General features: G+C 36.9%; 1 protein-coding gene across 8 annotated transcripts in view; it reads right to left on the reverse strand.

Annotated features, from left to right (window-relative positions):
- SUPT3H (SPT3 homolog, SAGA and STAGA complex component) overlaps positions 1–22,842 on the reverse strand; it is a 279,607-nt gene that overhangs the window by 120,200 nt on the left and 136,565 nt on the right. For 6 of the 8 annotated variants that reach the window (XM_069805602.1, XM_069805606.1, XM_069805605.1 and 3 more), the window contains one exon: positions 16,992–17,076. The exons of the other annotated variants lie outside the window; for them this stretch is intronic. In XM_069805602.1, the coding sequence (XP_069661703.1) occupies positions 16,992–17,076 (85 nt within the window). The remainder of the gene's footprint in view (positions 1–16,991; positions 17,077–22,842) is intronic. 8 annotated transcript variants of the gene reach the window in all.

The raw sequence follows: 22,842 nt of genomic DNA on the forward strand, positions 1-22,842 counted from the left end.
TTAACTGCTGAAGGGCCTAACTGCTCATAAACCACCCCCTCCCCACAAAAAATCCCCAACCAAAATTACATGATAAAGAAGGATTTGACAGGAAAATCCAACTAGACATACCTCTTACCCATCTTTTGTGTGTACAGGGTAAAAAGGTCTGCAGGAGCTGTAGTTAGCAGATAAGAACAAAATAACTAATACGAACAAGGAATATCCCATTCCTGCTCCCCAAAACAGGTGTGTATACATTTTTGTGACCGCAAGTATACATATTATCCATACAAAATGCATAATGGTGAGATGTAAACCTTTCATTAGCATGATTTTGAGCAGCTGTTTCAATCGCGCATAGTCCTGCAAGACAGTCTTAAGTAGCTTAGACAGCTTAGTTATACCAAAACATCACAGCAAGGGCCTAGAGTCATATAAGTCCTTAATTTGAAATTCTAATATCTTCAAAGATGTTAAATTAAACAGTAAGTCCCTTTTTCATTTATTTCTTCATTTTTATTATATATTGATTCAGTTGTTTATTATTTATATCGTACTGGTGGGTCACAGGATTGCAATGTTGGCCATCACACAGTCACATAAAAAAGAAGGACGTTGTCACATAAAGCTCACAGTCCAGGATGACCGATAGCAAGTGACAGACACATAACACAAAAACACAACATGCAACATGAATAGTAACAGCCTCAGAAATTCAACTGCTGTGGACATTTTTGGAGATATTAGAATAGATGGGAAGTTTAGCACGAATTTGGAAGAAGCTAGTATTTGCTTTTTGGAATTAAATATAGTGCCTTTTCTTCATAATGATGTATAGAAGAAAATAAACTTTACAATACTGACTTTATTCTAATGGAGAAGATTGACGTAATTGTTTAGCAGAGGTCACCAACCCATGATAACAGAATCATGAGAGCAGAAAATCGTGACATACTTCAATCATGCAAACACAGTATTGATGCAACAAGTCCACTGATTTACGTTTGTTTTTTTTAAAAAGAACATTCATTGTTCCCTTCAGATTTAAATTGCTCACATTAAGTTTTCTCTATGACCTTTTCAAAAACTGTCCCAGTATGAAACTATGGAGAACAAATGGAGTGGGAAGAAAGCTCTCCTTAAACAAGGAAACATTCTTTATCTATAAGCCACATCAGAGGATTGCATACGTTAAGAAAAAAAATTCCATCACTAGATTAGATAGAAATAGATATATCTAATGTTGAATCATATAATCCATTCCGACAACACTTTGCTGCATTTGGTATTATAATAATGTAACAGATTCAAAACTGCAAAAGGTTTAAAATAACTTTTTGTAAATAATGAAGTTCACCACTAATATGAATTAATTACCATTAAAAATGAATAAACACGAAGCAGTCAAGCTTTTATGAGACCCTGCAGCTATAGCTGAAGCAAAAGATTTATAAAAATTAAGTTGAATTTTTGAACTACAAATAATCACTATTAAGTATTTTTTTTTATTAAATGCACATGTGAAATATATGAATAACTTAATCATGAGCACTGGTCAGTACCTTGAAATGAAGTATTTTTCCACTGGAAAAATCATATTCCTTGAAACAAACAATTTTGTATATAGGTACTGAGCAATATTTCACAGGTCTATGGTTAAGATCATAGAGAGAAATAACGACATCAAAAGATGTATTCAACAGTCTTATATTATGGCACTCACTCAGCATATGGGACACTCAGTTTCAAGTTTACGTTCTTCCAGCAAGCAGAGACTTGAACACTGGTCTTTCCTCTCCAACGCTGTTGTCCTACCCACTGGACTACCGGCTAGATAAGGTTCCTCTTCATCTCAGTAGGTTTTTACAGTTTTTTTAAAAAGCTTTTAGTTTTGTTCTGATGAAAAAGTGAATGTCAAAACCTCTAAATTTTTCAGGAAATGGAATTCTTGTTTTCCAGCCAGACACAGTAATTATAGAGACCTCTGAGCAGGACATGAACCCTGTAATACTTGAGCAAGAGCCTGAATTTTAGGCTTGCAGTGTTTGACTGAGTTCAAAATCAGGCATTATTTGAATCAACTCTAACAGTAATATAATAGAAATGCCACCACCTCCTATTGTAACTGCTCCCATACACAGAGATTTGAAGGAGTTTCAAATGAATAGATAAATATTGGAAAAGGACCAAAATGAACACAAAGGAAATTCAAGTCCTAAAAGCTATACTGAAGCAATCCGAAAGGCTTGCTTTAAACCTGTTAAAGGAAGGAAATTCACAGTTAAGACTGAAAATCCTGGCTGAAACTCCAGCCTTCAAATACATATACTGCTTTGCAGAAACAAAAAAGGGTAGGCAAATCATACAAATCAAGACCACAGTGTCAGACTGGATTTCCAGTTTTAACTATGATTTGTGACATATTAGAGAACACTTTATTTCATTCTGTTTCCATAAAGTTGTAGCTTTCAGATGGACAGGCCAAGAATAGTCAAACTAGCTGAGGGTTTATTATAGAAGCAAAATCACTACCTTACTTGAGGTAGTGGACGGATTTCTTGCTACAGGTCCATTAAAAAAAAAAAAGGGGGGGGGGGGGGGGAAGAAAAAGAGGAAGCAATATTTCCAGAAGTCACAACAAAGCATTGCCTTTCCCAGTATAAATTTCTCTGTAGTACTACTACTTCCCACAGCAATATCAATCATGATATTCTGTGCAAGTATTTCAAAGCAATTGGTAGTAGCTTACATCAAATTTTCATTAGGCAGTTATCCATAATTCTTCCAAAAATGGGACTTGATTCAATAAATAGTTGTATATATATGCATATATACCCATACATGCACACACTTGTATGTATATATTTAAGAGCTTTCTTGAACAAAGGCCAAAATTAGTCCAGGATCAGAGATATGGCTCAGATGACCTCTTGAGGCTCCTTCCAGCATAGTTCTTCTACAAGGTTCAGGATTAAAATTCCAGAGCAATCAGGGTAAAAACGTGTCATTAACCAAAAGGAAATGCTCAGTTTATAACTGGCATGCCACAAACTCAGCATGTAGAGAGGCCAGAGGATCAGCCTGGGTAATGCAGACGCAGAATAGGCAGACTAAGTCCTAATACAGGTGTCAAAACCATTACACAATTTTAGGCAAGTCGTCGAGCTCACTTTTCACATGTGAACAGGAATGACAGTGAAATTCAGGACTAGTGTGAGGATTAACTAGTTATTATTGCAAAGTGCTTTGAAGACAACAGGTGCTGAGTAAAAACACCAAGTATTAGCGGGATGACTAATAAAAATTGTTAGTTACAAGGAGCAAGAATCAAAGGCAAGGGGGGTACCACAGAAATCCAAGACATCTGGGGAGGAGAATTGGTGTAATAAAATGAAAACAAACCAAAACCGTGTTATTTGGCAATCCCACATGCAAACCACTTGAACTCTACACTTCTGGAGCTTATGTCATCATTGAGCCACCACCTTCCCACTTTGCGAAAGCTGCAGTTGAGAACTATTATTTTAAAGCATACTATAAAGCTGTAATGGAGCAGCTATTCAAGAAAAAACCTATCAGATTAAGTCAAGTCACTAATCAGGACACTGTTAGAGTCGTCTTTCCCCAGAAATGGATACACCTCCTCCAGCATTTATAAGAGGGGATGTAGAAAATCACAAATACTCCTCAAGATTTCAAGAACCTCTGGTATATTCAGAGAATGCAAGCATATTGTGTATTAAGCAAAGAAATGATACACACTTTTAAAATATCATATACAGCCCTCCATAAATCCCACAAACCCTCCCATTAACGGTTATGGTATGATTAATGTTTGTACTGGGCCATTTTAATTAGTTAAACAATTCAGAGTTCTACCTTAAAAAGCAGCTTTGTGAAACTGCAGTAGTTGCAGAATATTTTACTCCTGGGCTTGATAAAACACTAAACCAGAAACTGCTTTAAAATAACTGCCTGCCACAGCACTTTTAGCCAACTTTTGCACCTGGTGCCGAGAGAAAAAGCCAAGTGAACTTTCACTCACTTGTTGCATGTCGGCTTCAATGCGATGTCTTTCTTCTGTTGTGTTTGGGTTTCTAACTGGAAGAGACAAGTAAGCTAAACTAGCAGCCAATCAATCCCTAAATTCTAAGAATGCAATAAAATTTGATACCAATAAATCTTTTCTTTTAACAGCCAGAAGAGATTAACAAAGTTATTTGAAATTTTATCCTCTTCTGTTCTTTCAATAGGACGATTACCTGACAATCCCGTTGAATCACATAGCAAAATTAAAAGAGACACAATTAACCTTGTATATACATAGAACAGGATACACATTTATGCATATCCCTAGTAGGTTCCCCATTATTTATTAGCCTTGATGTATTTTTCTTCCTCTTACAATAAAAGTTATTACACCTTTGGATTGTCAAATAAAAATCCAATTGGCTGAGACATACACCATCAATATGAAATAGGTTTGCACAGCTTCCCTCTCAACTACAACTAGTCAACTTTTTTTCAGCTCTGCCACTAATTTGTTTCATGACATGGGGAAAATCCACTTCGTCTTCTTTGTACTTTAATTTCTCAACAGTAAAGCGATCCAATTTTTTTCCCTAATTTGGAATGATGATGGCACAAGGTAAGACAAAAATGGCAAGCAATGTACAAACATATCGAAAAATTAGAGATTATAAAAAATGTATTTACCAAGTATTGTCAGAATGGTTGCTAGGAACAATATCTTGTGAGTATATTGAAGCTGACATACTAGCATCAGGCTGTGTATCGCTATCCAAGTGCCCATTATTAATCTATATACATATGCATATATGCTTGCATGTATATGATGGTGCAAAGATGCATGCATTCAGACTTCCCTGTGTATGGTGATGTTCACAGAAGAAGCACCTGTCACAAGACTTTCAATTTTACCATGAATTCTTCACTGAAATGTAGAATCTGTCTCTCCCTGTCTTAGTCCTGTGTTCTCCTACACAGTGACACCAACGGCCAAGTTCCACCTGTTTCATCATTATCCACCTACCTCCTCTGGCATCAACTGAGATTCAATTTGGGAGCAACATGTCTGCTGACTCGCGCTCCATTTGCCACTTCTTGATGGCTTCCCTGTCGTCAGCACTTAATGTCCTGTACAGCTACTTCCCTAACTCATTCTCCAGACCAGACCTTCTGCAAGCTCCAGTGCAGCACCCAGTTTCTCTTTCAAACCCCTCTGCCTCTTATTTCAATTATTCCCATTCTTTTTCTATTGAACATTTTGAGAGACGTTCATGGGATCCTCTTCCAAACTCCTTCCACTATGTTTGTTTTCATCTTTCTTTATTCCACTTCTTTAAACAACTCTTTGCTGAATCTCAGGCTTCCTATTCCTTATTCGCAACCTGGGTTCCTCTTTTAGCTCCCTAATTTTTCTGCTACAAGAGAGAATACATGCATTCCCACAAAGTTGCACCTAGTTTTTGTTCCTGAACACCTTTTCTTGTCATAAATCTCTGGCCTTTTTTCCAACTCTGACCCACCTCAGTAAATGCATCATATCCTGCCTACTTAGTTTTCAATTTTTCTTTGCTCTCTGGTACTTCTGCTCACGGTGTACAGATGTCCTCAGTCTATACTCTCTTTTAAAGAAACCATATCTCAATCCAGCCTGTCTCTCCAAATCTTTTCCCATTTCTTTCTCTCTCTTCATCTGTAAAAGACATAGAACATGCAGTTTTCAGCTAATGCACAGACTTCCCCTCTTCTAACTCTGTCTTGGATCAGCTCCAACCTGACTTTTCATAAATCCCCTCCCTTAAAACTGTTCATATATGGGACACTATGGGCTTCTTCCTGGCCAGAAATCTGGGCCTCCATTATGTCTTTATTTTCTCTGACTTTCCTGCTGCTTTTGACACTGTTATCATCTCCTTTTGCCATCAGAGAAGTTCCAATTATCTTTTTTTTTTTTTTTTTTTTTATTGCTTCGAGGCTTTTGTCATGGGAGAGTTATCTCTCAGGTGGGAATTATCTGACTAAATGTAGATGTCTACATCTGAGCTGGCCACCCAAAGCATCATCTATAGTCACCATTCTGGGTCCAAATTCACATCACCCTCAAAACAGAAGCCTGAAAGAAGTCAAATAAATGATATCCTACAAGTAACATTTCTCTCTATTGTCTCTGATTATACCTTTGATAAGCACACTATGACTGGTTCACAGGAATATAAAATATTGATAGGCAATAACGTAGTATAGTATCTAGTATGCCATGTGCACACAAAGAAGTTCAATGCCTTTACCCAAGATACAAGAAAATGGGCAGTCTAAGTTGGCAGATTATACATTATACATTGTAATTTAAAGGAAGAGTGTATGAAAACAGAGCTATCTGAGTTTGGGAATATTTACGTAAATCACAGATACAACTGCTGCATGGAGTCCACTGTACTTAATAGCTGTGTTGAAAATAATTCAGCTGAATCAGACTGACTGTAATGCATATACTTTTTTGAGACCATCACCTCTTTATCAATTGGTACAGAGCTCCTGACATGTCTCCTCAAATTTATTTCCTTTATGCCCTCCTCTGACCAAGCCACTAGCTCCATCACCTCATGCAAGCAAGTCTTGGACCAGCCACACTGCTCTTTTAAACACCAATTATCTTAATAGCACAAGAAGCTACAGATTGTGCAATGGGTCTGGAAGGAAAGATACATCTCTGGAGGGGAAGTTTCAGCCTAAAGCAGTAGAATTAAACTTTGACATCTCACTAATACAGTTTACCAAGTTTTATGGGAAGAGAACGTGTTTATGGTCACATTCTGACTCGTTTGAAAATTGGGTAAGAACCAAGGGCTTCCTCAAGAGGAGACCATCACCAAGGCGAGTATTCAGTGAATCATCACTGCCGCCTGGTTTGCTGAGAAGGCAAGGTTGTAAGTGTATAGGAAACTAAAAACACATATGACTTGGTGCAGAAAAGCAGCTTTTTGGTGCACCCACAAGAAAAGTCATGAAAAGAAAAACAGAAGAATGATCATATCAAAGATAAGTTTAATATGCATTTTCTCTGCCTGAATATTTTTCACTTTTCTATAGAATCCATCACTAAAATACAAAATTCATTGATACTTATAGATACAGCCACACAAAATTCTTAGTATAGTCTCTTAAATCATGAAAGATCTTCAGTTAACATACAGCAAAATCACAAGTATAAGAGTTAGAGAGTAAATTTTACTCTCTCAGTTGTTGTCTTTGTCAGGAACGGGTTACAGTCCATACTTGGATTGCTCCATTTATTTGCAAGTCTGAGATAAAAGACTGTTTGTGCTAGGTTTTGTGTATAAGTTATTTTCTGTCCTCTCAAGGACTGTGCTGCCATCAACGCTCCTATCAGGTAGAACTCGTGGCTTGAAGATAAAAGAACACAGAAATAAAAAGCGTTGACATCTCCCACAATTAAATAAATACTGATCTAAGGGTTTCTGCTGTTATCACTGTTTTTGTTGGCCAGTGACCCTTACAGACACAAAAGAGTTGTATTTGCCAAAACTAAAGCACTTAAATTTTAAGAAAACAAATTTTGCAGCGCTTCAAGAAGTAGAATAGCTTTTGCCAAGTTTTGCAGTAGTGGTGTACCGTTTGTATTTCCAAAATAATATTGTTTTGAATGATGGTAACACCTTTGCCTTCAGTTATTGCTTTCTTTTGAAGAAGAACAGAAATGGAAGATGTTGACAAGGGTGGAGAACTTCAGTATCGACAGCAATCTATTAATAACAAAGTGCAGTATTAGAAACTCAAGAACTCTGAACACTAGGTGTCAGTGTAAGAAATGGAAAAATATCAAAAACCTGTTGTTTCCAATCAGGTGGATTAGCTAAGAAACCAGAACCAGCTGTGACCACATTTCCTTGTAACTACATAACACTTTTAACAAGCCAATCTTCCTAAAAAAAGTTACTCTGAAACTATCAGGTTTGCCTGAAATCAGATAAAGTGATTTAAAAACTACAATGAATTTGCTCTGTTAAACACTCTGAGATGACCTTTAAGGTTTATGAGTTACACTTAAAGACCATGCAGAATTTAACACTACTCTTTTTTCACCACAGATACCCATAAATCAGTTTGTGTCTTTCACAAGTTTACAGTTCTGTTTGACAGAATCAATGAAAAATGAAATAAAAAAAAATACAGCTAGTGCTGAAAGTCATAGTGAGAGACATCTCACCTCACTTAAGAAGTCCAGATTTTACATGTAAGGCCAGAATGTTAAATAACTACTTTAGGAGATGAAGAGTCACATCCTAGAAGTGCCCATTTATGTCCCCTGACACAAAAGATGATCTGGCATCATTATCTCAGCTATAGAAAAATATGTTTGTTTGCCCTTATGTTTGTTGAGGTCAATCTACTCAGGATCTCAGAGGAAAAGCAGAAGGAATGTTACCCTCCACCAGGCACTGACAGTTAACAAATCTGGACAATCATTTGAAATAAAGCAAGTAAGATGATAAAAATAATAATTAAACCCCCATTGTTTATTGGATTCTGGAGGTCATGTCAAAGATACACAGATGCGTTTGAAAGTTAACTTGAGGTCCATCTTTCTAATCAAATATCCACGTGTTGCATACCACTGATAAATTTCAGATTCTTTTCATTTAGTTTACTAATTGCTGCCAGAATCGGACTACTAGATGAGATGGGTCTCTGCATGCAGATATGGACTTTACACACACGTTCATACACTTACAATATTTAATTTACAACATACAAGCAAGTTAAAGGAAGAAAGAAACCCTGAATATCAGTTTTCCATTTGACTTCTGAAGCTTGGGATGTAATTATGACTTTTTGCAGACAGAAAGATTGCTCCTTCACTTCAGCCCACCTAAATAATTTGGGACATTTTTTAGGCTACATCAAAAATACCCTTGGCAAAAGCCAGTTCAGTCATAAACACTTTCAATAAAGGAGACCAGAGAGCAAAACCATTGACAAAATATTGATTTACCAGAGTGCATCATACTGTGGAATAAATCTAATGACTACTCTTCAACTTAACTTTTTTACTTGTTCTTTTCTAAAGAGCTAATCACCTAGAATTTTGTAGGGGTCCAGCAAAATAGTAAGTGACATCAATATAAGTAGTCAACACACGCTAGACACTGTGCATCTGTACGCTGAATGTCTCAGCTCAGCTCATCCAAGATTTCAATAGCTATTAATCTATGCTAAACTCCTAACAGTATATCTAAAAATTAAATAGAGGATGTATTTGCATTTTGCAAACTCAGGCTGGGATCAGCTTATCAATTGATTCATAAAAGCCCCAGAAGCCAAAGTAATTGAGTAAATATGTATTTAGGAATGCCATATATTCGAAAGCCCCAATCTGTGAAATTTCATACGTACTTAATTCTTGCTCAACAGCCTAAACAGGAATCTGATGTGTTAAGGGTGGAAAAAACAGACCTGTACATATAGACCCATATATACGCATACATATACAACACACATAAATCTGTGTCACTGTTATTAAAGGCCCAAAGACTGATATAGAAAATCAGGAAATATTGGGATTATAGCTGCCTGCACTACCTTCATTTTTTATAGTTTATATGCACTACAAGACAATCTTTAACCATTGATCATATCGCTTTTTCCATTCAATCTAGTCAATGGTTTGGATTTTTTTCTTCACTATTGAACATGTTGCTACAATGATGTGGGCATAATTATTCATTTCCTTCTGCTCGATTTTTTTTTTAGAGTTCTTAATAACAGTATCTTAGTCTTTCCACTTTTTAGATCAGTGCAGTCCACCACCACTGGCTGCTGAGCAGCATCTCTGCCTGACCAGGCAAAAAGCAGCAGCTCTGTCCCATAGCACGTGTTGGCTCTGCAGAAAGATCCACTGGAAAGAAAACACCTAACCAAATTAGTCATCAAGTCTCTCTTCTTAAGAGAAAGCACAGAGAGAGCCCAGAATCCCTAACTGGGACTCCTGAACTCTCTCCTGAAGTAGATTCTGTGCTTTAGAATAAATACGTCTGAATATGTGAACAAGTAGGAGCTAACATTAGAGTAGAAAACTCAGGACATTGCTTTTCCTATAAATTACCAATGAAGAAAAGGCAAGATTTCATCAAAAGTCAGACAAAAGACTTCATCGTTTCCAATTTAAATTAAAAAAAAAAACCAACCTCTTTAAAAGACATTTCGCAATATTGTAATATATTGAAGATGAAATGCTGTCCATTTGTTCAAGTGATCTAAAGTCAAGTGTTTGCTAATCAAAAACTATTAGAAAGGAAAAAAAAATATTTTTTCTTAACGAGAAATTGAGAAAGCAGTGCCTTGTGTCTGATGTAGGCCTTTCTAAACCAGCACCATCTTCACCTGCAAATAACAGTCACTGAGCTCCTTTGGTACAGCAGTAATATCATCTGATCTCTATAGAACAGCAATGAATGGGTTGAATCTATTCAAATTTTTGCACTGCATAGAAAAAAAAATATACTCAGAATGACAAAAACTACTCTATACTACTCTTTAAATTGAACAAAGAAGTTTTTTGAAAAACAGCCCTTCCTTTTAGAATCACGCAGAAATCTTTCAAAAAATTAAACAATACAAATCATCCAAAATAAATTTTGAGAACGATGACCGCAAAAATTAATGTCAAAGATGCTCTTTCCATTCAAAAGTCAAAGAAAAAAAAAAAATTTACTCCTACCAATGCAGAAACATAATCTAAATATTGACCACATTTAAATGATGTAAACGCACAGGGAACAATTAACAACCGCGTGCTAGAAATAAAGTCCCTTCTCTTCTTTTCCATCACACATGGGAAATGCTAACAAATGCACATTGCTCATACCCAGGGAATTTTTTATATTACAGACTTATTTTTCCAGTTTGATTTCTTCCAGGGCAGGTGTGCCACGTGTTTGCTGCAAATGTACGCGTGTTGTTTAATTTAGTCTACAGTAGGAACAGAATGAATAGTCCAAGGATTTTTTTTCCCAGATGGTTTTTGTGAACTCCTTTATCCCATTCATGTAAACACACAGTGTGTTCCGGTTTGCTGAGTTGTATATACACCCTATGACTTAGTACAAAGTCTGAATGTTTAGTTAGCCAGAAGATTGTTTCCATCCTGTGATTCATTAGGTCCCTGTGGTACCCTCGACTTCCTTTATTTTGTACAATCACAAATTATATTAGTTTGTCTTATTTTGATAACCCCTCTAATTAATGTCCTGCGCAGGAAACTTTATTACTGTTTTAAAACAGACTCATAAAACAAGGACTTCTCCCGTTACTGGGGTGGCATAAGTGACAGTTGCACATAACTTTGGGATCAAGAGTGAACAGTGCTTCACACGGTTTGTTTTTATCGGTGGGCAATTTCTGTTAATGAACGAGCTAGTTTCAATTCTCTCTTTTTTAAAAGGAATGTCAGAAATTCTACAATTACATATATAAAGGTTACAAGTCTAACAGTTCAAAAATGCAGTAAACAAACCTGGGACTGTATGATTTCAGAACAGCATAGAGGTTACACACATTAAAACGACTAATCAAGTTTGTGAATGAATAACGAGTGCGATTTGGTTTTAAAAAAAAGCTGTAGGAGTAGGCTGTAAAGAACCAAGAAAGCTCTATCCTTGTTTCTGTTTAAATCCTCATTTTTCCTACTCCCCTCTCCCATCGACGTTGTCTTTTTCTCTGGATGGGCCAGTGAAGGTGAGTTTTTCCTCCTCCTTCTCCTTTCTTTTTAAACTGCAATAAAATGATTAACAGCTGCAGGAATAAAGCTGGGAAGCAAGGAAAGCACACCACATTCATCCAGAAAAAGTACAGCCCTTTGAAAACACAAATTCATACGCATCATGATTTGAATACTTAGCATTTCATATCAGTAAACCTATGCTTATGCTTGTCTCTGTATTTTCACCATTCCTTTTCCTAGCTGTGGCAAATGACTACCCAATCTTTATTTAGGTCCCTACTATGAAAAGCAATTTACTCCACAGGATAGATTTACTATGGACTTACTCAGGACTTGACATACTGCTGAATTTCTGCATCTCGCTATAAGTGTTCTACCTATGAATTACTGCTGCAGTTTAAAAAAATATTCCATATCATATTGCAGTATAGATTATTCACCTACTGACCTGTGTTCTGTGCTTTGGTTGAAAGTTGATTCTGAATTAACTATATTACATGTGTTAGAGACAATTAATTTCCAATAGTAATAAACCAGAAAAAATTAAAATTACCTATGTGTATATGCAAAGTGTTCATATATGCACGTATGTAACATGAGACCCAGATCATGCTCCTACAAACGAAGCAAGAGTGGAATGTTAATAATTACCAGATAGCAGCACTAGTTGTATGACATTAAATTCTTCCATTGGAAGACAAAAGTAATCGATCAAAAAAACCCCAACATACCATCTACAAGACAATGCTGGGCAATCAAAGTTCCTTTAAGCTGACACTATTGCATTCTAAAAATCCAACCGAGTGGGTTTGACTTAAATCATTCGACATCAATTGAAGAGATCAGAGTCCATCTTCTAGCAGACACACATTAGCCGACAGGGAGTAAACCACAACTTTTAACATGAATTCTATCATTCATGACAATCTTCACAATGACTTATCACAGGCTACGAAGAATTCCAGCGGAGAAAACATTTAAAGGATGCAGTCCAAGGCTGTTGCAATGAGCTGTGGCCTTCCCTCTGAGCAGCCAGTCTTTCATGGACAGGTAAGGTTGCTTAACAGTAGGGAAGGACTTTTGGACTCTGCTGTTAATAAGCACATCAGTATTTTTGGTATGCACAGGTGTAATTTTTCATATTCCCTTGCTGAACTCTGTGCTACTGCTAAAATGCCTTTCACTTTGGAAAACCAAATCTAATCTCTTCCCAGAAACTATCTGATATCTCAGAAACAAAATGTAAAGGACTGAAGTTCAGATCTAGTGCTAAATTGAATAATCAAATTCTGTGAAAGCAGGTGTCAGTACTACTACTACCATATTCAGCAAGCCTAGAGAGGAAACTGCTGGTAGTTCATTCTGATAATAAATGCCCAATTGATACATTCCCAGTACAAGGAAAGTAACTCCTTAACAGTCTTTTCGATTTAAGTAATACATCATGATCCTATTGTCTATTAGCCTTTGAACATGACATCCGAAGCGTGAACATGGAGCTATGGCCCTATCAAGAGAAGATACCAAGAGATCTTTAGTTTTTAATATTAGTCTAATAATACTACACTTTCCTATGATCCAGCCCAGCACGACAGAAATTCTGGATGGAGATGGTCAAGGTGAGGAGAGACTTTTCCTCTTTCTTAAATATTACATGAAAAAATTTCCAGATGCTTTTACATCCACGTATGTGCAAGACTTCAGCTATTTTGATGCCAAACCTCTCAATGGTAGTTTAATTACTAAGAAAAATTCCTATTCCATTTCTCTTAATTACAGCCTCTTTTTCTTGACAAAGTGCTGAATAATACTGATTTGTCCTAAAGCAGGATCTTTGATTTCCTTTTCTAAGGGTCTGAACAGATACTAATAGATTATTACAAAAGACGATGCTTCAAAATCTTCTTGCTGCACATGCAAATTGTATTGGATATGATGAAAGAACGAACTAAAAGAGGCCTCGTTCCACTTCAAATGGTAAGTAATTTAAAAGCTTGTTCCCTTCTGATTAACATCTTTTTCCATTCCCCATTGAACCTTTTTTGTAGGCGCAATTTTCCTTGTAACAGTCATCTACTATTTGTGCTTAACCATAAAGAACAATATAGCCTTGATTGGAAACTCTAGTCTTAGCACACGTAAATAAATACAGTTTTAGGGGTAATATCAAGGCATCTATAAATACATATAGACCAGTTACTAAACAAATACTATAAGTCAACACTGAATTTGATTTCAAATTAAAACTTGAATTCATTGTGCTCTTCAAATGCATTATACTTGAACAAAAAATGTAGAGAACTTTCTCATTCTGGTGTGGATTTTTTTGGTTTTTATATTGCTTGATATGCAAATAACAAAACATTTATTATAGTTACAACATATGCAAAAATTTTTCAAACTCAAGCTAGCATTCTGACACAAATTGGATGGAATTTATCGCTCAAATTTTATGCCTAACTCATAGATATTCAAACCCCAGCAAGCCGCCAAAGGATCCATTTATTAGACAGCTGAGGAAATAAATTCCTCAAGAGATTCATCTCATCTAACTTGGAAACTAATTTTAGGATGATGTGAATCATCCTCTGGAGACACTCATTTCCTTCTACACGTTGGTATATACTTTTAGCAGAATTTAACTTAATGTAAAACAGTGTGCATATTGTACAAAACACACACAAAAAATCGATCATAAAATGTGATGCAGACTTTAAAAAGTCTGCTTTTCAAGAATTTGACTTGTTAGTGCAGTCATCTGCTATAGCAGCCGGACCTCATGAAGTATATAGTGGTTTGAAGCAGCGACTGTATAAATCTGTCCAAACCAGACCCTGATTTAATAGAGTTCAGATCAGCCTTGAAAATAGGAAGCTGGAACTATAAACTTGCAAGATATCAAAAGTCAACCAATCAAAGGCAATCACGCTGGCAACTTATTTTTTAATTCAGAAGTGCAAACCTGGACTTAATCAACAAGTACAAGCTCTTCTTACAAATGTTTACTATGAAAGATGTATGCAACATGCCAGCTTTATTGCAGGCATAAAAGTAATTTCTACAGTTTAGCCTCATACATGTATTATGGATGGCAAAATGGACATTAATTTTGAGAAGAAATCATTAAATTACATAATGAGAATTGTGTAGTCCATTAACATGAGTAATATGACGAAACCCGGGTAGTAAGCAATAAATTTACATCTGCAGTCAGCTTCAATTATAAAAATAGCTTTTTTCTAGTACTGGATATATACCCACACGAACACCTACATCTAAAGGGAAAATTTAATATAACTACATAGTAACAGCTCAATAAGGATGTGCAGTTATTAAGGATGACAAATGCACAAAAATCCCTATCAGAAGTCCGGAGTATGTAAAAAGCTCCTGATTTAAGAGTTCCGGCATGTGAATGTCAGAGGTCAAAGCAATGAGCTATTAAAGATACTTTCACTTCCTCAGAAATAAAGTGCTGTCTTAGGCTCGGAGGGGAAAGGTTAGAAAAGCTGTTTATCTGCCGTTCCGTTCCCATTCTTTCTTCTGTCAGGAAATCGTACATGCCCTACACCCCACGCAGGGTTAACCCTGGGTCACGGTCATTCCCCAAGTAAGTGCCCGGCTTTGATTTAAGTGCAAAGACCACATGGCTGCAGGTTGCATTTTCTCAAAACGCACATTTTGACGTAAAGCTCAGCTCAGCTAAGCCTCGGTGGGATGTAAAAGCACAGACTCTTCACGTCATTGCTAAAGGAAGAGCGAAGCTGCAACCATCCGTTTCCACAAATTAGGGGAGTCGTTAAGAAAATGTAATTTTTTAGTAGTTAGAGCTAGAATAAGAATTACAAATATATGCTCAGAGCAGCATGATTAACCCCTGGGAAACCAGCAGCCACAGGGCACAGGTTCAGGACAGACAGAGAGGAGCATAATAAGCAAAAAAGCCACAGCACAAAAATGCCAGGAGACTGCAGAGACGGGGATACACCGCTGGGCTTCGGAGGTGTGAGCAGAAAGAAACTACCCGGAGCTGGAAGGGACCCCAGCTCGTTTGCTGCGATCCAGGAAGCCACTGAACGGTTGCTGGATTAAGTGCAAAGCTGAAGGAAAGCACCTGTCTGCAGGCAAACAGTGGGCAGGGGGAGGTTTATTTACATTATATTTTAATAAAAGATATTCTATATATAATATGCAAATATTCTAAGTATAAATATATAGACTATATATATAAACACACACACATATATATATGTATTTCTAATATGTCGTCTGCCCCATTCTGAATTTTCTCAGTTTAGCAAAAGCTTTTAATTCTAGTTAATGTAGTAACAGAACCTAGCTTGAAACTTAAAAACCCTTCTGATTGCTGAAAGGGCTCATTATAGAGAAAAGATCTAGGAACTTGCAGCTCAAAGCTCTAGCTGATCTAGGGACTCATCATATGTAAATATTAGTAATAATATGTATTCGTATTATTTATGTACTTAGTTCCATATAATGTCCACACCCATAGATGCTGGTAATTTAATGTGAAGAATCACTATAATAAGAAAAAAACCATTCGCTATGCTTCCCAAGCTACAGGTGACATATAAGAGTATACCTTTCTGTACAAAATGTCAGATGGCAGACTCATGCCATGGTATAAAATACTGTCGTTGATTTCTTAAGAGGTGTTGCTGAACTTTAATTAAAAACTATGGAGAGGTTCAAATTTAGAGCTGCTTCTGACAGACGAGATTCAAAACAGCCTCGTTTATACAACACTTTCATTGGCTTCCAGTAAGGAAAAATATTCAATATTTCTGCATTATTTTTGACAGAAGTCAAAACATCAAAGAGTAAGAATATTAGAACATAAATATTAAGCAAATAATGCGTTAACACAAATACTAGAACACAAAAAAAATAGCAATGAAGTCTTCAGATGACTAACCAGTTGGGGCTTTTTAACAGCTTGAAGTTTTTAACAAGAAAATACATCAGCTTTATTCCCAAGGTTAGGTGGGGTTGCAGATATCACACAAATACAGTATACAACCATAAGCAAATTGCATGCTCTCTATCTGCAAGCCTAACAGTAGCTTCTACGGATTATTGCGGCCAGAACATCACCCTCAGTTTCTGTGTTTTATTAGTTTCTAAAACCAGAACAATCTGTTATTAGTCATTTGATCATGAAAATGTCATGTTGTTTCAAGGAGGTTTAGAGTGAAGACTATTTTATCAGTTATGTTCTTACCAAATTTATCAGTTGAGTGTGGACGATGTCTTCCACCAGTATTGCAGTTTCATGGAGTGGCCTGCGAGCATCTCCTAAGGAAAACCTGAAAGAAAGAGGTTTATTGCAAGGCTGTGAAAATGAGTTTAAAAGAAACAAAGTAGGTGGTCTCCAGAAAAATAAAAAAGAAAAAATACGAATAATAACAATAAGCTTAATACATGTGTACATACAGAAATGGATCACTCAGTGTGGTGCAAGGAATATAAACCAAAGTAATCCGATTAAAGGAACAAAAGAGCTGCAAGAATGTATATTAAAGCACATGGTGAGAAAAAATGAAAAATTGAGGAAACAGAGGAAAATCCAGTTTGTAGGAACATTTGAAAAAAGAGTAAGCAAAGCTGTAGTATGTGCATTACTAGAAGTAATTCTGTATTTGCAGTCCCCTTTGCTTACAAAATTACCAAATAACTATTTTAAAAGGTAAAATGTTAACAGGTATTTTATCCCAAATCTAAATGCTAGTGCTAAGATATGGAAGGAACTACTATGAATCAAAGGTAAACATTTTTATATAATATATATAAGAGGCTCTTAAAGTCTACACTGCAAGATTAAATGGCAGGAGGTCATCAAGAGATGATAGTGTTCATATAATACCACAAACAAAAAGGCAAGCCACTCCAACAGGCATCATGAAATAAGAAATTGTGATGGACTTTGCAAAAAGCTTTTTCTTCTCTAAGAAATACCAGAGGTTGCTCTCTACACCTGCCTTAACTGCTAGTCGTTCAGCTGAAGCTGGGATTGCTCCTTTGATCGGGGATGGGCACTGGCCGTCACCAGCCTGTTAAAAGGTGGTGAAGGTGCCGCAGAAAATCTGAATGCTAGACCTTCAGTTTGTAGCATCTCTGACCCACTGCAGAGCCCCAGCATTTCCCACTCAATGGGCCAAAAGCCCTGTGAAACTATTCATCTGAAACTGGGATGGTGGGCTTCAGCTCCAGATCCAGGCAGAGTACAGGGGCACTTCATGGGAAACATCTAAGAGATCCACGTGGGGCTGACAGATTTACTACTTGTTGGTAGGTGTGTTCTTTCAGGGAGGCCGTTGAAGACCCAGTGAAGGTCTGTTAGTGTCCAAAACGACTGCAGGTTGCCACCAAACTCCACTCCTCATCAGTCCAGCTCAGTGAGTCCAGACAGCTTAAGCCCTCCCTAAGCCCTACCTTCATCTGGGTAGTTGAACTGCAGTCTAGAGAAAGGAAAAGGTCTCATTCTGTGCGGTTTCCCTTCATCACATAAGGCACAAAAAGATGCTATTTCTTGACTACTGTCTGTTCTTTGCTTCTGAAACCTACATTTTCAGTTCAGTCCCACATAGCAGAAATGGGGAATTCAAGGATTTTGGCTATGGCTCCTTCTTATACATATGTATCAAAACCCTTCACAAATTTTGTTGTGCCACATCCAACTTTGAAACAATTTCCTTATGTATCAACCATACTACCTATTCAAGAAGGATGCTATAAATAAGTAACGCTGGGTTTGCCTATTTACTCAGCCATTTGTGTAAGTAATAGAGGATTCAAGAACATCAAAATCCTTCACCTTCTCTTATCTCAGTTCTTTTACTTACATAAAAAAGATGGGCACCTTTTTTTCCATGTTATGATGAACAGGATCAAGAACTGGCTCAAGCATTCTCATATTATCATAGTATACATAAAATTTTGTCCTGGTACTTATGTGCAAAGGACCAGAGAAACATGACTGTGAAGTGCTAAGAAAGCTCTGGAAAAATGGGATATTCCTCTTGCCTCATCAATTGCCTCATTTATCCACACCTCTCCCTCTACGAGAGCAAAACCCCTTCGTTTCCCAGAACTGTAGTGAATAAAAATCAGCCAGATTCATGGATAAATTACTTCAAGAGATTTGCTCAACTGACTTCCTAACATCACCTATATGTAGTGCAAAGCTGGTGGAGAGCTGTGGTCTACAGTTGCTTGGACACGTGCACATCACAACTTTCATAAAAGCTGAATCTCTCAATCACAACAAACTAGCTCAGGTCTGCTATCCAGTATTTGTACTTCAGCGTCCTAAAACAGGCACAATATTCCTGAAATAAAATTATCCAGCAATGGAAGTCTCATGAAAGCAAAGGAATTAATGAAATCAAAGTCATTAACCCTTCCAAAGGTTTACTGGTTGCTCTGTTTTTGGCCCCTCCGTATCTGACTTTTGGCTAAATTATTTTTTAAATTTAAAACTGTTAATTGGTCTCAAATTGGTCTCAATGGGGCCCAAGTTTGGCTCACTGAAAATACCTTATCATTACACGCATATCAAAATAAAAACCCCCACTATTCAAGTCTTACATCATTACAGTGAAAGACAACTTGCTGTGCTTTCAAATATTTCCTCTAGGCATTTCTAAAAAAATTCTCTCTCTCCTCCCAAACCTGAGTTTTTAAAGTAAGAAAACTTATACAGTAAAATATATTAATTATAAATTAAATAGCACAGGCCAAAAATAACACTACAGTTTCTTTTAAAAATAGTGAAATTTTATTTATAAGCAAGACTCAGATCTTCATAGGTGACTGAAAGTATCAGTTATTTCCTTACAAAAGCATTCTTCTATCCTGCAATAAAATAAAACAATATTTTACCTATAAACAACTAAAGAGTTATATAGTAGGGTTTTTTTCCCTCTATCTAATAATGAAATTATATCCAGTATTCTTCAAACAGCATTTGAAATTCTAATGATATTAAATTTCAGCTTGATACGCGAAAGAGCACAAGAATTACTCAGGCAACATCTAAGCATAACCCACTGTACTGTAATAGTCATAGCATGAGGAAATTACACTCTGTATTTGTTCCCCATCATTTGCCTCTCTTGTTGAGACTATCAGCATCTTAAAGAGATGTTCATGTTTTATAATGTGTTGTACAGCATCTCTAAAATAAGCACAACTCACACAACTTTTTCTCTATTATGCAGGAGTGCCCATGGACATCAATTACAATGTCAGATACTTCCTAGGACTACAAGCACAGCAGAGCAAACAATCCAGATACTATTAAATATTTTATTAACTCCGAATACCTGGATATTGTATAGGAAATACTTATAAAAAAAGAGATATTTATTACCATATTACACTGGAACGTAAAATAATATTTAAAACATCACAGATTCAAAACAAGTGCTCATATAGGATAAAACCTAAGTATTTATCTTTTTTAAAGTAAGGTGCATATGTAAATTAACACGAAAACTGATTTTTTTTCTACAAGATACATAAAACCAACCAGAATTCAGTTACCAGAACCATAACATGTTGTTCATTCTTATTTATTGGCCTTTTAGTATTTGAAAGTAATTTTTCTTTCTTTCTAAGACTTAAAATGCAAACCAAAACCAAGTGTGTAAGAGAGTAGTAAACGCCTGGTTGCCAGCATTATCATGTTGAACATATATTTCTTTTGTTAAGAGTTTTACGCAGCATTCCACATATACAAATGAAAGGTTTTGGTTTTCTTTTCTGAAGACAACAAAGTGCAAGAACAAAACTGTTTTCGAGGCAGGATGCTGCCTCTACGCTGAGATGCCCTCCCTGCCTGCGCTTACGAGTCTCTCTCCCAAGTAACTATCAGTTCCCTAAATGGCACGAGAAGCAGAAGAGATGCAATCAAGATGCAGAGCACATTGATCTGAGAGGATACAGATATCAAATCTTTTTGCTCCATTCTGATGCAAAAGGATGTGTCAGCTGATGCAGAAACCTGAAGCAGAGAGATGCAAAATCAACTGCACTGCTTGATTACATAGAAAATCAAGGTCCAGATGCACCTACTTTCTTCCTCCCTCACTTACACTCTTTCTACCTTCAAAAGTGGTTTCTGTCTCAGTTTGCCTTCATTGTTTTCCCACATAACTTCTGCCAACTTCTTTCCCACACACAGAAAACTAGATACTGGCATGGTGGTTTCAGCAAAAAGTAAAAACCACCACACCTACCCACAGCTGCTTCGTTTTTCTTTGCAATCGATATGGGATTTTTTAGGCACGAAATAAATGTAAAGCTTTGATACTTGTTAATTGTATTTGTACAGCATTTGATATATTTCTTGATGCTAACACGCTTATAGGATAATACTCTTTAAGATACCAAACATAACCTTTTTTTACCCCTTTCTGCTACCAGAGGTAATAATTACAAATGCACAAGCAGTTAAAGTAATAAACTCTTCCATTTTTTTTCTTCACTTTTGCCATTTTACTTCTCCATAGCAGAATAAACACTAAACTAAGAGTCAGGGAGCTCAGATTTTTGCCAAGTTACAGAATACGATGTAGGTTAAGAACCAAAAGAAAACCAAAATTTGGTGCCCTTGCTTCTGGGAACTGAAACTGAACTTGAGGCTTTAATATAACTTACGAATTTCATTCCACATGTGCTTTGCTTTTAATGGTTCATTAGAGTCTTTTAAAGAACCTTCCATTCACTAGAAGTATACATAAGTCTTCCTATGAAACACATAAAAACTCTGTTGAAAATACAAAAGAGCTGTTTCCCCACAGGTAAATACTGAAGAGGAAATATATCAAAAAATAACATTAGCAGTGCATCAAAACAGTAAAACCGTATGAAAGACTGTCCTGATAATAGAAGCATCTACCCATTAGACATGTCATACAATAACAAAGCCTTCTTAGAAGATCTAATTTCAAAGGTTTCTCTGTTTTAAGGAAACATTTTTACAAGGGGGTGATCAACTTACCCAGATTTTCACAGGAAGATTAAAATAGTAGCATGGAGAAAGAAAAGACTGCTGCAGCTCTTTTATTGTTTACTTTTAGCTTCTATTTCTAATTTATTTAAGTTCCTGTAATGATGTTTCCAGGCTCATCAAAAGGGTAAATGTCCAAGCCACTGAATGCCTACATGAAGCATCACGGCATACTACGTGTCAACACACACGCACATACTTGGCACGTGCTAAGGTACGACAGCTACTCATGGTGCAGGGACCTACCTTTGTAAGAACCTCAAAACCTCGGGCAGCTACAGAAATAGATAAAGCCCTTTATTTGCTCCATTTCTTGGGGTTTGAAACGCCTGCGCAAGGGATGGGGCCAGGCACAGCACGGGCTTGCTTCAAAACCCTGATGCGGAGCTCTCCAGGTGGCCGGACCACCAGGAGAGTAGACTGGGGAGACGGAATGCCGCTGCGATCTCCCGTCCTCCCCAGCCTTGCAAAGCTGTCCTGGCCAGAAAGGAAGTATAACCAGGGTGGCTGGGAGTGCTCTAAGCTAGAATAAATAGTTTCCCTTACTGGGGCTTCTGTTGAGTTCATACCATAACAAAGCCGCCCCAACTCACGTGGAATTTCCCACCTTGAATAAATTTGATGAAACTAGCCTAGGAAAAGTATAAAAGAAGTGAGGTAGACTGGTGGGAAATACGCATTTTTTATTTTTTTTTCTAGAAATCCCTAACAATTTTCCTTTTCTGTTTCTACAGGAAGGATTTGCAGCGGCAGAGGTGGGACCTCCACACTTGAGGAGCATCTGAAGATCTCTGAAAATCTCCACACTTTTATGCATCTGAAGATCTCATATAAGGCAAGCAGATACTTCTCCTGTCCTCAACACGTAGCTATTTATTTGCTCCTGCCTGCATCTGGACTGGGACTGCGGGTCACAGGGGTCCATGCAACAGAAGAGACCTGAGTGGGTGCACACCATGTATGTGGGAGTGTAGCCCGTGAGTAGAAGAGGTTCGCAATCCACATATCAAAGTGGCCATAAATCTGGGCTGGATACTGGAGAGACCAGAGGGTCTGCCAG

The sequence above is a fragment of the Haliaeetus albicilla genome, chromosome 18 (assembly GCF_947461875.1).
Source record: "Haliaeetus albicilla chromosome 18, bHalAlb1.1, whole genome shotgun sequence".
Lineage (NCBI taxonomy): Eukaryota > Metazoa > Chordata > Aves > Accipitriformes > Accipitridae > Haliaeetus > Haliaeetus albicilla.